Source organism: Notolabrus celidotus, chromosome 9 (genome assembly GCF_009762535.1).
Source record: "Notolabrus celidotus isolate fNotCel1 chromosome 9, fNotCel1.pri, whole genome shotgun sequence".
In the NCBI taxonomy this organism is placed as follows: Eukaryota; Metazoa; Chordata; class Actinopteri; order Labriformes; family Labridae; genus Notolabrus; species Notolabrus celidotus.
The window spans coordinates 3,781,138-3,796,459 of NC_048280.1; the positions used below are offsets into that span (position 1 = coordinate 3,781,138).

The 15,322-nt window shown below is 41.2% G+C and overlaps 2 protein-coding genes across 3 annotated transcripts in view; one reads left to right on the plus strand and one right to left on the minus strand.

Annotated features, from left to right (window-relative positions):
• The first annotated feature begins 105 nt into the window (after positions 1-105).
• grsf1 (G-rich RNA sequence binding factor 1) lies at positions 106-9,430 on the plus strand. Its single transcript, XM_034692345.1, has 10 exons — positions 106-528; positions 893-1,037; positions 2,163-2,318; positions 2,437-2,571; positions 5,097-5,235; positions 6,880-6,986; positions 7,126-7,193; positions 7,270-7,405; positions 9,076-9,127; positions 9,316-9,430. Exons 1-10 carry the CDS (start codon positions 307-309, stop codon positions 9,317-9,319), a joined length of 1,164 nt encoding a protein of 387 aa, XP_034548236.1. The 5' UTR covers positions 106-306; the 3' UTR covers positions 9,320-9,430.
• A 1,253-nt stretch (positions 9,431-10,683) lies between these two features.
• rufy3 (RUN and FYVE domain containing 3) overlaps positions 10,684-15,322 on the minus strand; it is a 33,113-nt gene continuing 28,474 nt past the window's right edge. The window contains exons 14-17 of one of the 2 annotated variants that reach the window (XM_034692338.1): positions 15,074-15,191; positions 14,943-14,986; positions 14,750-14,855; positions 10,684-12,079 (exon numbers count right to left, since the gene is read on the minus strand). In XM_034692338.1, coding sequence (XP_034548229.1) covers positions 11,936-12,079; positions 14,750-14,855; positions 14,943-14,986; positions 15,074-15,191 — 412 coding nt within the window. In that variant the 3' untranslated portion in view covers positions 10,684-11,935. Of the gene's footprint in view, positions 12,080-14,749; positions 14,856-14,942; positions 15,192-15,322 lie in introns of both variants that reach the window. The other variant, XM_034692337.1, reaches the window with a different exon arrangement.

Consider the following 15,322-nt stretch of genomic DNA (forward strand, 5'->3'; position numbering starts at 1 on the left):
AATTCTTGTTGTATTTTTGTCGCTCCTCATTCCTTAAAAAAAACGTGACAAAAAAAATAAAAAAAATAAAAAAATAAATAAAAAGAAGACGAACCCGGAAGTAAACCGGAAGTTTACAACTCGTTGCCGTTAGCTTGATAGCACAGTGTAAACTGCCCTTGACTGACCCACGTGAGGTAGTTTAGCTGCTTAGAAACAGGGTAAACCGGCAGCTTGGTTTCTACATTAACCAGCCAACACCAAAGAGACTCTTCGGACATATATTAGTTCCAGTCTGATGTTCTTTATCTCACACTCTTGGCTAAAATGTCAGGTAACAGTAGGTCTCTGTTATTGTTAATGCAGCGGTGTGTCGCAGTTAGACAGGTAGCTCTGTCAGCGGGGATCAAAACAAGAAGCAGCGTTTTAACAGGCAGGTTCATCCAGCAGAGATCATTGTCATCATTATCACCCAGGGCTGTGTGTCTGCAGAGGCTGTGTGAGCTTCCGTCTGCAGTGAGGAACAGCCAGGTCAGCTTCTGTTCAAAGGTAGGTCACATACAGAGGAGGATCATCTCTGATCACTTGATTCTCATTGCATCAGCTGTCAAAGTGTTCCTATGTGTGCATTACTGAGTTAAACGAGGTGGGAATACACAAGTTAACACTCTAAATTGATGTAAAAGGTATTTTTAAGACACAAATATCACATTAAGCTGTTTAAAAGGATGATAGCAGTCATGATGATGATGTTTTTGGGTACAATGCATCTGATAAATGAGATTTTAAGAGCAGATTCAATAAAAACAGGGCAACACACATTCATAGAAACACTCTACAGGTGGTTTCAGATTGTAAATAAGAGTTTAAGTGCACATGAGCAGAGAGTTAAATGTCACATCATGTCTTGCAGACAGGAGCATCATGCGAAGACGAATACCCTCCACTGCCAGCCTACCAGTCTGATCCAGAACCAGAGCAGAAGGAGGTGTACATCGTGCAGTTGAAAGGCCTCCCATGGTCGTGTTCAACTCAGGACATCCTGCAATTCTTCTCAGGTGAGTGTCTCGCTTTGGTGGAATGCGCTTCAGTGGATTACTGCAATGGAGTTCTGTTCGGGGTACCCATCAATTTCCTGGACAGGCTCCAATATGTGCAGAACTCAGCTGCCAGGGTTCTCCCGCACACTAAGCCCTGGCAGCATATCACCCCCACTCTCGTTCACCTCCACTGGCTCCCTGTAAAGTACCGTATCTCCTATAAGCTCCTCCTCCTCACTTACAAGTCCCTGCATGCCCTCACCCCCCCAATACCTGGCTGACGTCCTCCACCAACACACTCCATCCCGGAACCTACGGTCTTCGGACCTGGGTCTCCTCTCCATTCCCCCGGATTAAGCTGCAGACTTTTGGAGACAGAGCATTCAGTGTGGCAGCCCCTACTCTGTGGAACTCTCTCCCTCCCAAGCGGCAACCTCCGGTCTAAAAATATGAGTCAATGCGGAAGTGTTAAAAGCTGCAGTTCATCGAGGATCCGCTTGAGGCTGGCTCCGGAAGTACCGGAAGTCACATACACATGAATGGGGAAAAGACGATCTTTGCAGCATTAATAAACATGTTTACAGCCTGGTACAAAAGATGAGTGTAGTCTGGATAGCTAATTTCTCGATGTCCTCTCACTGTGAGGGGGTGAATTTTTTTCTAATTCGGCAATTTTCGAAGATATTGAGATTACCAGTCTTCCAATGAGAGGCACAGCTGCCTGTGGGAACACTGCAGCTGTTGGCTAGGAGGCTCAAAGCCCGCCTCTTTACGTCACACTGGCTCGACAGAAGCAATATGGCTGCTGCTGCCGATTGGTCTCAAAACAGCTCTTCGGAAACAGATGGGTGACGTCACGGATACTACGTCCATATTTTTTACAGTCTATGCTCCCTCCTGACATCCGCAGCACCCCAACCCTTGACAGTTTTAAAAAAGCAGTCAAAACGCACCTTTTCCTCAAGGTCTTTCCCCATTAGATAGTGTTATCCCCACCTACCCCCCAGACCCCCTACCTGACCCTGTGAAGCAACCTTGGGTTTCTTCAAAAGCGCTATATAAATACCAGTTATTATTATTATTATTATTATTATTTAGTGAAACTAAGAGTAAATATTCACTAACTTACTTGTTCTGCTTCAGACTGTAGAATCCGTGATGGAGAGAAAGGGATCCATCTCACTGTGGACCGGTCGGGGAGGCCGACAGGCAGAGCCTTCATGGAGATGGAGCACGAGGAGGACGTCAGGAAAGCTCTGGAGAAGCACCGGCAGTACCTCGGTCCACGCTACGTTGAAGGTTTGTCTATTTGTTATAATACAGAAGCTGATGCACCTTCCCATGAATACATGTTACATTCAGCAGCAGACTGAAGTGTTGTGCATTGAGTTGAGCCGGTCTTTGTGTGTTTTATTAGTGTATGAAGTGACGAACAAGGATGCAGAAGAGATCCTGAAGAAAGTTGTCCGGACTCCAGCTAATGACGGGGTGGTCCGGGTCAGAGGTCTCCCCTTCAGCTGCATGGAGGGCGACATTGAACAGTTCTTCTCAGGTATGCACCAACCGCCTCCATGTACTCTGGAAACACTTGATTCTCTATATGATGACCTCACTATTGCTGGAAACGCTGACAGACTGAGTGTGAGAACATTTTGATTCCTCATGATGAACAGTGTTTAAAGGTGACATATCATGCAAAATGGACTTTTTAATGGTTCTCTACCTGAAATATGTGTCCCTGTCTACAAACCCCCCGAGAATGAAAAGAATCCATTCTGCCCTTGTTCTGATTTCTCCACCTTTCTGTAAATGTGTGTGAAACCAGCCGTTTCAGACTTCAGTGTTTTTGTTACGTCACAACAATATCCGGTCTGTCACGGAGTCAGAGCTCGGAGCTTGTTCAGCCCATAGACTGTATAAAATACAACTCAACCCCTCCTCTGTTTTTCATTCCCTGCACACGTGTGCTAACAAGGAGCTTAGGAGGGAGGCATGCTAGTTGTAGGCTGTCTTAATAAACACAAAGGTCGGTTTTACTCCCCACGTCTGCAGATTTGAAGATCTAGTGGATGATTTTTATTTATCATGGATAAGTGCTATCACCAGTTAGCATAGCCACATAGCTACATGTGGTAGCTGTAGCTGTAGCTGCGTACCAAGACAGACGTCGACATACTGACAAATAAAACAACAACTAACACAGAATCTGTGACCAATTCTTCAGAAAGGTCCTGCTGCCTTTCTGGCAGAGCTCGGTTTTACTCCCCACGTCTGCAGATTTGAAGATCTAGTGGATGATTTTTATTTGTCATGGATAAGTGCTAGCGCTAGTTAGCATATCCACATAGCTACATGTTCATAGCTGTGCACCAAGACACACGTCGACATACTGATAAATAAAACAACAAGAAACACTAAATCTGTGACCAATGGTTCAGAAAGGTCCTGCTGCAGGCGCCTCTCCGTCAGGATCAGATTCTGGATCAGATTCAGAGGGTTGAAGTAACGCGGGTCTGTGAGCAGCCGTGTATATTCAGCCAACATGTAAACATTAGATCAACGTGCTGGAGAGCCGAGGGCACATCCACTTCCTGAGGGGGCGTGGTCAGAGAGAAAACAGACTGTTCTGAGGAGGGCTGAAGAAGAGGGTTTTTCAGGCAGACCAAAATCTGATTTCAAAGTGTTTTTTTGAGCATAAACTTTAAAGACATGTTTTGGGGACCTCTTAGACCAATATATATTGATGAAAAAAGTGTGATATGTCACCTTTAAGGATTCACTGGCCTGTCAAAAGTGCAAAGGTGTTGTTGTTGTATATTGTTGTTGGCAGCAGCAAGAGTAGGAAGAAGAGTCCTTATCTACCCCGCAGGCTCAGTGTGGTTGTTACAGTGAGGGGCTAAGTCCACTAAAACTGGCACCACCAAAACAAACACTAAGTGCATAAATGTCATCAGGGTCAGCTGTTTGAAGTTGCAAACACTTTTGGAAACAACAGCGCTCAACAAAGTCACTTTTTTATCACCCACCAATCAGAATCTATGTGGGATGGGACTTCTGGTATCACCTTTGTCGACAACAATAGCGATACAAAGCACACAAAGCACACTTTGTGAAAATGACATATTTTTAATAGCCAGAAATAGAAGAAGTGCTCTGATTTTGAGGTTGTTGGATCTGTCAGCGCACAAATAAAGTGTCCTTATTCTTTTTCTCATATCTTATTAACTCTTTAACTTTAGTCCTTGCGTTCTTTGTGTTACATCCCTGATAAAAAAAACAAACCCAAAATAAAGCTGTCAGACAAACACTGCAGCAAAAAGTTACAATATCAGCCTCTGAGGGGTAGTGGATCTCACCTGGTGATCCCTCAGGTATGTGGAATTGAACAAAAGTGTTGTACAGGTCGTGAGTAGAGGGTGTGTTGATGATAAATGTTTTACAATAAGGAAAACTAGAAATTGTAATACACGAATCACCCCACATTATTTGCATCATTTTCATTTTTAAATTAAATTAAATTAAATTAAATTAAATTAAATTAAATTTTCTGGTATTTTCATGATTTTTATGTAAATTATTTTTTTTATCATAATGATCTTTATTACATTTTTCTGGCCATTATCAGATTTTAATTGATTGATTTTTTTTGATCATAATCATTTTATTTTATTTTTCTGATATTTATCTGATTTTATTTTATTGACTTTATTGTATTGATTTTATTTCATTTTTCTTGTATTTATCCGATTGATTTTTTTAGGTGATTTTATTTCATTTTACTGGTATTTATTATTTTATTTTATTGATTTATTCTATCATGATGTCTTGATTTATTTTTATTTTTCAGTATTTGATATTACATTCCTCCATCTTATCTTATTTTACCTGTTGCTGTAGTTTTCTGTCTCTGTTTTATTTTGTATTTTTGTCAAGCACTTTAGGCTGCATGCTTGAATGTATGAAAGGTGCTGAGTTGACAAATTGAGGGAATCAAACAACACTAGAACTCAAGAGAGAACACAGAGAGGGATTTTTGAATGTTAATACCAAAAGTGAAACTGTGTTTTGTGTCTCTAGGTTTGGATATCCTGCAGAATGGAATCACTCTGGTCATAGACAACAGAGGGAGAAAGACTGGTGAGGGCTATGTGCAGTTTGCGTCTCAAGAAGTAGCCAATGAAGCTCTGCAGAGACACAAAGAGCTCATCGGGAACAGGTATGACACTGCACACGCTCACTGAAAGGCATGCATGATAATAATAATAATAATAATAATAATACATTTTATTTAGAAGCGCCTTTCAAAGCACTCAAGGTCACTTTACAGACAGATTAAAACACAATAAATAAAAACAACGTGATGAAATAAATAAAAACAAGCAGTTACACCAAGTTAAAATGAGGCAGTGCAATCAGACAGGGAATGCAGTTTGAAACAGATGAGTTTTAAGTTTGGATTTGAACCGGGGTAGTGAGTCAGAGTTTCGGATGTCTGGTGGGAGTGAGTTCCAGAGTTGGGGAGCAGAGCGACTGAAAGCTCTGCTCCCCATGGTGCTGAGACGGGCAGGGGGGCACAAAGAGGTGGAGGGAGGAGGAAGACCTGAGGGAGCGAGAGGGGGTGACAATGTGGAGGAGATCAGACAGATACAGAGGGGAGAGGTTGTGGATGGCCTTGAATGTGTACAGGAGGATTTTGAAATTAATTCTGAGTTTGACCGGTAGCCAGTGAAGCTGCTGGAGGACGGGGGTGATGTAGTGAAAGGAGGGGGTTCTGGTGATGATGCGGGCTGCAGAGTTCTGGACCAGTTGAAGTTTATGGAGGGATTTGTGAGGGACACAGAAGAGGAGTGAATTACAATAATCAATACGGGAGGTGACGAGACTGTGGACCAGGATAGCAGTGGTGTGAGGGGTGAGAGAGGGGCGGAGACGGTTGATGTTGCAGAGATGGAAGTATGCAGACCGGGTTATGCTATTGATGTGAGAGTTGAAAGAAAGTGAGCTGTCGAGGATGACACCCAGACTCTTTACCTGAGGGGAGGGGGACACTGTTGAACTGTCTTTGGTGAGGGAGAAACTGTCGGCTTTGGATAGGGTGGACTTAGAACCTATAAGGAGGAGTTCTGTTTTATTGCTGTTGAGTTGAAGGAAGTTGGAGGTGAACCAGGACTTGATCTCAGAGAGGCAGAGGGTGAGGGAGGAGGGTGGGAAAGTGGAGTCGGGCTTACTGGAAAGGTAGAGGAAGATATTGCCAAGTGGGAGAAGGTAGGTGATGAAGAGGAGGGGCCCCAGGACAGAGCCCTGGGGCACACCTGAAGTGACGGGGCAGGGTTGAGAAGTGAAGGATTTGAGTTGGATGAGCTGAGTGCGGCCCGTGAGGTAGGAGTGAAACCAGTGCAGGGGGGTGTCAGTGACGCCTATGGAGGAGAGTCTATTGAGGAGGATGGGGTGAGAAATGGTTTCGAAGGCCGCACTCAGATCGAGGAGGATGAGGATGGAGATTAAACCGGAGTCAGCTGCCATGAGGAGGTCGTTAGTGATCTTGATGAGGGCTGTTTCTGTGCTGTGGCGGGGACGGAAACCAGACTGGAATCGTTCGTAGAGGTTGTTGCTGGTGAGATGGGAGTGGAGTTGAGAGGCAATGGTTTTTTCTAGAATTTTGGAAATGAAAGGGAGGTGAGAAATGGGGCGGAGGTTATTGAAGTCGTTGGGGTCTGTACCAGGTTTCTTCAGGGTGGGACTGACAGCTGCAGATTTGAAGGGGGTGGGAACAAGGAGTGGATAATGGCTGATATGAGCTTCATCATCCTGCATTGTTCTCATGTTGCTCGTCTTCAGCTCTCTCTCTCTGTATTTGCAGATACATCGAGGTGTTTCCCAGCAGGAGTGATGAGATTAGTGCCGTACGGGGGAAGAAGAAGAGTGCAGTTACTTCTCAGACCGTCTCTCAGACGTCTAACAGGACTGGTGAGAGGATTTAAAGGCTCATTTTTTTCATTTAAACTGGTTTTATAAAATGACTTGTTTATGAAATAGAATTGAAGTGTCCCCCTCTCTGTTGGAGCAAATGTGTAGCTTCACTTGTCTAAACTATCCTCTCCCTCAGGACCCCCTCTTCATTTCGTCCATGCACGAGGTCTTCCCTTCCAGGTTTCTGTAGAAGAAATCATAAAGGTAAAAGAAACACGCACCCTAAAGCTACTGCGTCGACCCCCTTCATATCATTCATGTTTCTGTCTTTCTCTTGCAGTTCTTCTCTCCTTTCGTCGTCTCAAAGATCCAGATCGAATGCGGGCGTGACGGGGGGTTTCTGGGAGAGGCTGACGTTTACTTCGGCTGCCATCAGGAGGCCATGGATGCCATGAGCAAAAACAGACAGCACATAGGTGAGACTGAAGAGAAGGTTCTCACAGAATCCTCCCGTGAGACCTGTGGCCCCCTGCTGGTCGTTATTAGCACCAGTCTTAATGTCACTCGGGTAGGTGTTGAAAGGGTTTGTGAGGTTCCTACTTCCTCCTGCACAGGCCGACCCTGCATTTGTTTTTACACCCTTACATTTGTACATGCGTTGAAGTTTCAGCTTTTCATTTCCTGTCTGGTAAAAAGTAGCCAATCACAATAAATGATAATAATTTGAAATAAAAGATAAATAAATAAATAAAAAAGGAAAATAAATAATAGTGAAACTACAATAAGATAAATAGGTTAATAAATAATAATAAATATTGTAAATAAAACAATATTTTTTTTCACTGATTTATCTTTTAAATATTAAAGGTGACATATCATGCAAAATTGACTTTTTAATGGTTCTTTACCTGAAATATGTGTCCCTGTCTACAAACCCCCCGAGAATGAAAAAAATCCATTCTGCCCCTGTTCTGATTTCTCCACCTTTCTGTAAATGTGTGTGAAACGAGCCGTTTCAGACTTCCGTGTTTTTGTTACGTAACAACAATATCCGGTCTGTCACGGAGTCAGAGCTCAGAGCTTGTTCAGCCCATAGACTGTATAAAATAATACTGAATCCCCCCTCCGTTTTTCATTACCTGCACAAATGTGTGCTAACAAGGAGCTTAGGAGGGAGGCATGCTAGTTGTAGGCTGTCTTAATAAACACAAAGGTCGGTTTTACTCCCCACGTCTGCAGATTTGAAGATATAGTGGATGATTTTTATTTGTCATGGATAAGTGCTAGCGCTAGTTAGCATAGCCACATAGCTATATGTTCATAGCTGTAGCTGTAGCTGTAGCTGAAGCTGTAGCTGTAGCTGTAGCTGTAGCTGTGTACCAAGACACACGTCTCCATACTGACAAATAAAACAACAAGAAACACAGAATCTGTGACCAATCCTTCAGAAAGGTCCTGCTGCCTTTCTGGCAGAGGTCGGTTTTACTCCCCACGTCTGCAGATTTGAAGATCTAGTGGATGATTTTTATTTATCATGGATAAGTGCTAGCGCTAGTTAGCATAGCCACATAGCTACATGTTCGTAGCTGTGTACCAAGACACACGTCTACATACTGATAAATAAAACAACAAGAAACACTAAATCTGTGACCAATGGTTCAGAAAGGTCCTGCTGCAGGCGCCTCTCCGTCAGGATCAGATTCTGGATCAGATTCAGAGGGTTGAAGTAACGCGGGTCTGTGAGCAGCCGTGTATATTCAGCCAACATGTAAACATTAGATCAACGTGCTGGAGAGCCGAGGCACATCCACTTCCGGAGGGGGCGTGGTCAGAGAGAAAACAGAGTGTTCTGAGGAGGACTGAAGAAGAGGACTTTTCAGGCAGACCAAAATCTGATTTCAAAGTGTTTTTTTGAGCATAAACTTTAAAGACATGTTTTGGGGACCTCTTAGACCAATATATATATTGATGAAAAAAGCGTGATATGTCCCGTTTAATAAAAATTGAAAAATAAATAAAAATAAATAAATTAGTATTATTATTATAATACCAAAAACAAACTTAGAAATAAAAAATAAAAAAAACAACACGTGATATGATGTCATCTTTTAACTGAACATTTCAACCTTCTCTCTCCTCTCTTTAGGAGAAAGATACATCGAGTTATTCCTGAACTCTGAACCAGATTGTGATGCAAGATGAGAAGATGACAGAGTTGGACATTCTTGCATCTTGACTCAAAAGGGAACTGTTAATAATTCTGATCTACATTTTCAAAGGAACCCTGTTTGAGGGTTGTCTTTAAAATCATGTGATACTCAAGAAAAACGTCTTTATTCTTGCTCTCTCGTGCACAAACTCGTGTAATTCGTATCATCTCCTGCAGGTAAATGTCAACATGAAGAAAGATAACATCTATTTATTTACCTGCCTGTCATACTGAAAATCAAACAACAATAAACAGTATCAAAGGAAATGCTTCCTTCCTGCCTCTATCCAACGAGAGGATGTTATTAATGTTTTCTTTTTCAACATACAGAACTTTTTCTTTAAACGTCTCTTATTGGATATGTTTTTATTTCTATATTTATGGAGGAAGGGCGGCCTCTACGGCAGGAAGAAAAGACCTGCCGTATCTCTCTGTGAGACACCGGGTGTGAAGAAGTCTGTCACTGAACAAGCTACTTAGTGTTGTTGTATGGCAGGGGTGTCCAAAGTACGGCCCGGGGGCCAATCGCGGCCCAAGGTCCATTTATTTATGGCCCCAAGCTTCCATCTTAAATTGTGTTTTTTATAGCACAGAAATTAATCTCATTCTGAATCATCTGGACATTTGCAGTTTCTTTCAAGCGCACAAACAAAACTAAAGTCAATCCAGAAACATCTCAAAAAGCTTCATATGGACTACCTGTCTAAAGCCAAAGCTCTGGGAATTCTGCAAGACAGCAATAAAGAAGAAACACAAGAACTCTTAAAGTGAACAGGTTTTCAAATTGATGTTTTTATCACGATGTGAGAATGTCAATAAAAGTTCAGAAGGCACAAAAGAGGACACAAGACAAAATCAAAATTATGAAATTGAACAGAAAAGGCTAAATTTGGTGCATTAAAATGGTTTAGAATGCAGGAAAATAATTATTTTGTTCTAAAATTGTTGTCTGCTGGTCAGAAAAGTCTTGAAAAACAACATGAAAAAGAAGTGTGATGAAATCCAGATCGTGATCCTGCCATGGAAAAATAATGATACCATTTTTTTCCCACATTGCATGACCTGAATGAAAACTCTCTTCCAGAAGAAGATAAAGTTTGATCATGTTTACGTTGCTTGTGAAGAACTGAGGACTTCCTAGTTACTGATTTATTACTGTTATTAAATAGATATTTCATATGTAAATTTTATGATTCCTAAGTCTCAGTAGGAGCCACTGGCCCTGAAGTATTCTGACAACATCATATGTGGCCCTCTTTGAAAAAAGTTTGGACACCACTGTTGTATGGTCTCCTGCAGGGGGTGTGACGTGTCGACCATCAGAGAAGATAGCTTTGCATTATTATTCTCCAAATATGCCCCAAAAAGAAATCTGATTTGCATTTGAAGTCATGTAAAAGAAGAAGTGAGAGGGTCATGTGAGGAGAAAATGGGTGGCAATAATAAATGACTTCAGTGAGAGACCAACAGGAAGTGCCTTTGTGCTCGAGAACTCAAGAACTGGAGATAAAACAGAGAATAAATAAATCAGTGAGTCAAGAAGAGTAAAATTCAATAAAAGTTTATTGATCTAAGAAGCGCTTCTATCTCATGTGTTAATAAGCTTCAACAACATCTACATATTAAACTGAGCTTCTAATAATTCTTCATAGAAATCAACAGAACTTAAAAAACAGCTTTTATTATGAAGATGAACTGATGAGCTCGCTGCAGAGAGCGGAGCTTTTTAAAAGTGCTGCGATATCTGAGGAGGTCCGAAAGAGGAGAGTGTGGGAACGAGGCTGTGATGCAGAGGATCAACAGAGGAGGACTTTTGAGCCGTTCTTCTACCTGACACAAAGCAACACGAAATAAATGTGACACCCCGGGATATTCAGCGATGTAAACCATAAGAAGCCAGATCGAACATCTTTAAAAGGTGCTTCATTGCACAACTCATCCCCTCCCCCTTTCAAGTGTTTCGGCGAAGCTAAACTAAGCTAAGCTACATTCTAAAGACAAGAGAATCTTCTCATCTTGTGCTCAAACTCCTTTAAAAACTGCACAGCAGAATGACCTTTTGACCTGCAGCATGAACACCAAACCTGGATGATATGTAATGTGCCATGTCACATGTTAACACCACTATAACAGAATAAATAGAGTGCAGCAGATCAAGATTCCTGACTCAGAGCTTCAATATTTGTCCTCTGCTGCTGTTTAATCATGCATTGCAGTTTTATAACACTTATTTAGAATCAGGCAAGAAGAGAGTTTTTGGTCAGAGGTGTTTCATGTATTTGATTTTGTCATGATAGATTAGAAACCGCTGTATAAACTAATAAATACAGATGAGCTTAACATCAGAGTTGTGTCAGATAACCCAGTTTCTAATCTTTAAAACTGAGTTGAATACCCTCAGGTGATCTTTAATCAGTGATCCACTTGGTGCCCGCGTTTTAAAGTCAGTTTTTATATATATATATATATGAGATGATTTAACCTCCAGCTTGTTGCATTTTTACGCTTTTTAAATGCACATTTCACTAGAAAAGAAATACCACAACAGCCCAGCATTCAAAGGAAGAGTTACAGCTACAGGAGTCTTTTCAAAATAAAAACCCTGCATCTTAAAGCTCTGTATGGAACATGTTCTGAAACTGCTTTCAACTCTGTGCAAGTTCAAAACCTGCACGACTCCATCAGCTCTCTCACATCGTCTCCAGTCATGAAGTCAAAAAGTGCTTTTTTTGTTGTTTTTGTTTTACATTAAATGCCTCGGGGTGTTTCATGCCACTCATCACAGAGGATCTCCTTTTCATGGAGGCGTTGAAGCGTACTGTTGGAGTAACAGGGAGTAGCAGGCGGTGCACACGGTCTCTGGGAGGATGGAGGAGGGTAGCGGCAGCTGGTTGGACACACAGCTCAGACAGAAGAACCCGCTGCAGTTCTTACACTGTTTCTGCACAGAGAGAAAGACAGGAAGGAGAGATGTTTAGAGAGAGGTAACGAGTCTCTGATGAACGGGCTGATGTCTTTATGAAGACTGGGAGGTGAAATCAAAACTTCAACGTATCCAGGAAGAGAAGTCATCACAAGATAACTTTCACAGGATATTTAATAATAATAATAATAATTGAATATAATAATAAAATGTATTATTATTAATAATAATTTAATATAATTATAACAACAACATTTTAATGTAATAATAATAAAATACAATAATAATACCAATAATTTATTGTGATAAACTATAATAAAAGTAATAATAATTTAATATAATAGTAAAATTTAATATAATAATAATATATATAATATTTTTATAATAATAATTTTATTTAATAATACAAATATTTTAATATAACAATAATACCATTGAATATAACAAATAATAATTTCATATAATTATAAAATAAATTAAAAATAAAATAAAATAAATAATAATAATAATAATAATTGTATTCATTTCACACTTTTAGAAAAAAGGTTACAAAGTTTTTTACATGGGCAACAAAATAAAACAAGCGTGTCATAAAATCAAGTCAAGATAAAGAAATTAAACATATTTTTTAAAGACATAAAATTCCTTCAAAAAAATTCTAAAGGAGTACTCAAGTAAAAAAAAAAAAAATATATATATACAAAAATAAATAAAGGAATAAATAAAAGTTCAGGTAAAATCAGGAAACACAAACTCAGTTTCCACTGAATTTAAACGGTCTAAATCCCAATCAAAGTTTAGTCTTTCCTTTAATCAAACATTATTTTGACTTTCTTTAATGACAGATTATTTTTTTTTAATGAAGCATTGGTAAGAATTCACCTGAACATTAAAAAAAAAAATCTTTATTTTATGTGTCCACCTATTTAGTAGTATTACAAGTATTGTTCTCTCTCTCGTGCCATTGTGATCCTTAAAATAATGGATAACCTGACTTCCAGCTCTTGAACGTTGCTTACTCCAGGACTGTTCAATTAAATGAACGCAGTATGAAGCTCCTATCTGGACATTTGGGGTGTTGGGTCATGAGGAATGGGTTACGACATCGCTTTCACTCAGCTCCTCGTGTGTTTTAAAATCCCTCACTGGTTTCCTCTGTCTGCCTTTCTCCGCTGTCGACTGGTCATGCATTAACCTCAAACTCAAAGTCAACGAAGAGTAGGCTTAAAACTTTCCTTTTTGATAAAGCTTATAGTTAGAGCTGGATCAGGCTTGGACCAGCTTTTGTCATGCTGCTATAGGCCTATACTGCCGGGGGAACTGGCACACTGACACACTGGGATCCTAGCTCACCCCCTTCCCCCCAACCCCTTCATCACTTACTTGTCTTGCCTGTCTCTTAAAAGCCTTTTAGAAAGGTTTAAGGGGTTATCATAAACATCAGAAACCCCTCTGAAACACTACATCAGACCTGAAGTCTCTAAAAGTAGTATGGGAGGTAGAGTCTTCAGTTATCAGGCCCCTCTCCTTTGGAATCGTCTACAAGTCAGGGTCCAGGAGGCAGACACCCTCTCTACTTTTAAGAGTAGGCTTCAAGCTTTCCTTTTTGATAAAGCTTATAGTTAGAGCTGGATCAGGCTTGGACCAGGTCTTACTTATGCTGCTATAGACTTAGACTGTCTGAGAAACAGACACACTGGGATCCTATCTTTTCCTCTCCTCTCTCTGCCTGTCTCTTAAAAGCCTTTTAGAAAGGTTTAAGGGGTTATCATAAACATCAGAAACCCCTCTGAAACACTACATCAGACCTGAAGTCTCTAAAAGTAGTATGGGAGGTAGAGTCTTCAGTTATCAGGCCCCTCTCCTTTGGAATCGTCTACAAGTCAGGGTCCAGGAGGCAGACACCATCTCTACTTTTAAGAGTAGGCTTCAAACTTTCCTTTTTGATAAAACTTATAGTTAGAGCTGGATCAGGCTTGGACCAGCTCTAAGTTATGCTGCAATAGGCTTAGACTGACACACTGGGATCCCATATTTCCCTCTCACTCCTCTGTCTGCCTTTAACTCTGCCTGTCCCATTAAAGTTCCTAACCATAGACCTTTCTGGAGTCCCTGAGCTCCCTTGTCTCGTAGGTCCCTCTGAGCTGCCGTAGACGTCCTCCTGCTGCGGGCGATCTGGACTCCAGCTGATACGGACGTGCTGGACTCCAGCGGCAACAGCTTCTACTACTCGTCTCATCACTATCACCTCTCTCTCTTACTCCCCTCTATCTGTCTTTCCAGACCCAACTCGGTCGAGGCATGATGGCTGTCTAACATGAGTCTGGTTCTGCCTGAGGTTTCTGCCTGTTAAAAGGAAGTTTTTCCTCACCACTGTAACTAGCTAAATACTGTGATGTGCAATGCTCATGATGGATTAAGGTGGGGTCAGACTGAGTCTTACCCTGTCTTGAAGTTGGGTCTCTGTTCATAATTTGACATAGAGTGGTCTAGACCTCCTATGTTTGTAAAAGCGTCTTGAGATAACGTTTGTTGTGATTTGGCGCTATACAAATAAAGATTGATTGATTGATTGATTGATTGAACGTGTGGTGATTACAATCCTGACAGGGTGAGCAGCACACAGAGTGGTCGTCTCGTTCGACAGCTCAAAGTGTTTTAATCACAGAAGAATAATCTGTCTCCTACCTTTGTTTTCAAGAGCGAGTCCTCCTGCTCACACATCGTACAGATGGTAGGCTGACTGATCTCCACGAATGACTCCTCCTGCTCGTCCTCGTGGTGCGATAAGGACCTGAAAGGGAAAGGGTAAATGAATTAAGGACCAGGGATCAAACAGTGTTTCCTCTCATGTTCATACATAGGATTATAAAGTACTTACAGGCTGGAGCTCAGACTCGTTTTGTCCTCTCCTCCGCTGTGACGCTGTTGGTAACAAACACACGTAGAGCATGAGAACAAAAAAAAAAAGACCTTCTCTGATATTAAGTCTACATGACTCAGCAGGTTTACTTTAGGGATGTTCTCTGGGTTCTTCCTGTGAGGGGGGCCGGACTGTGCAAACGAAGCTTCATGATGCTGCTCACTCTTTCGCTCTCGCTCTTTTCTGAGCTCCAGCTCCAGATGAGACCTGAGCCAGAGAACAAAACACAGACGTCAGCTGAAAATGATGGACAGAGAAAAGAAGAGAAACATGCAGAAGTGTGCGGTTTAGATCTTCTTTGTAGTTCTAAATATCCAGGAGACAAAAAACAGACACTA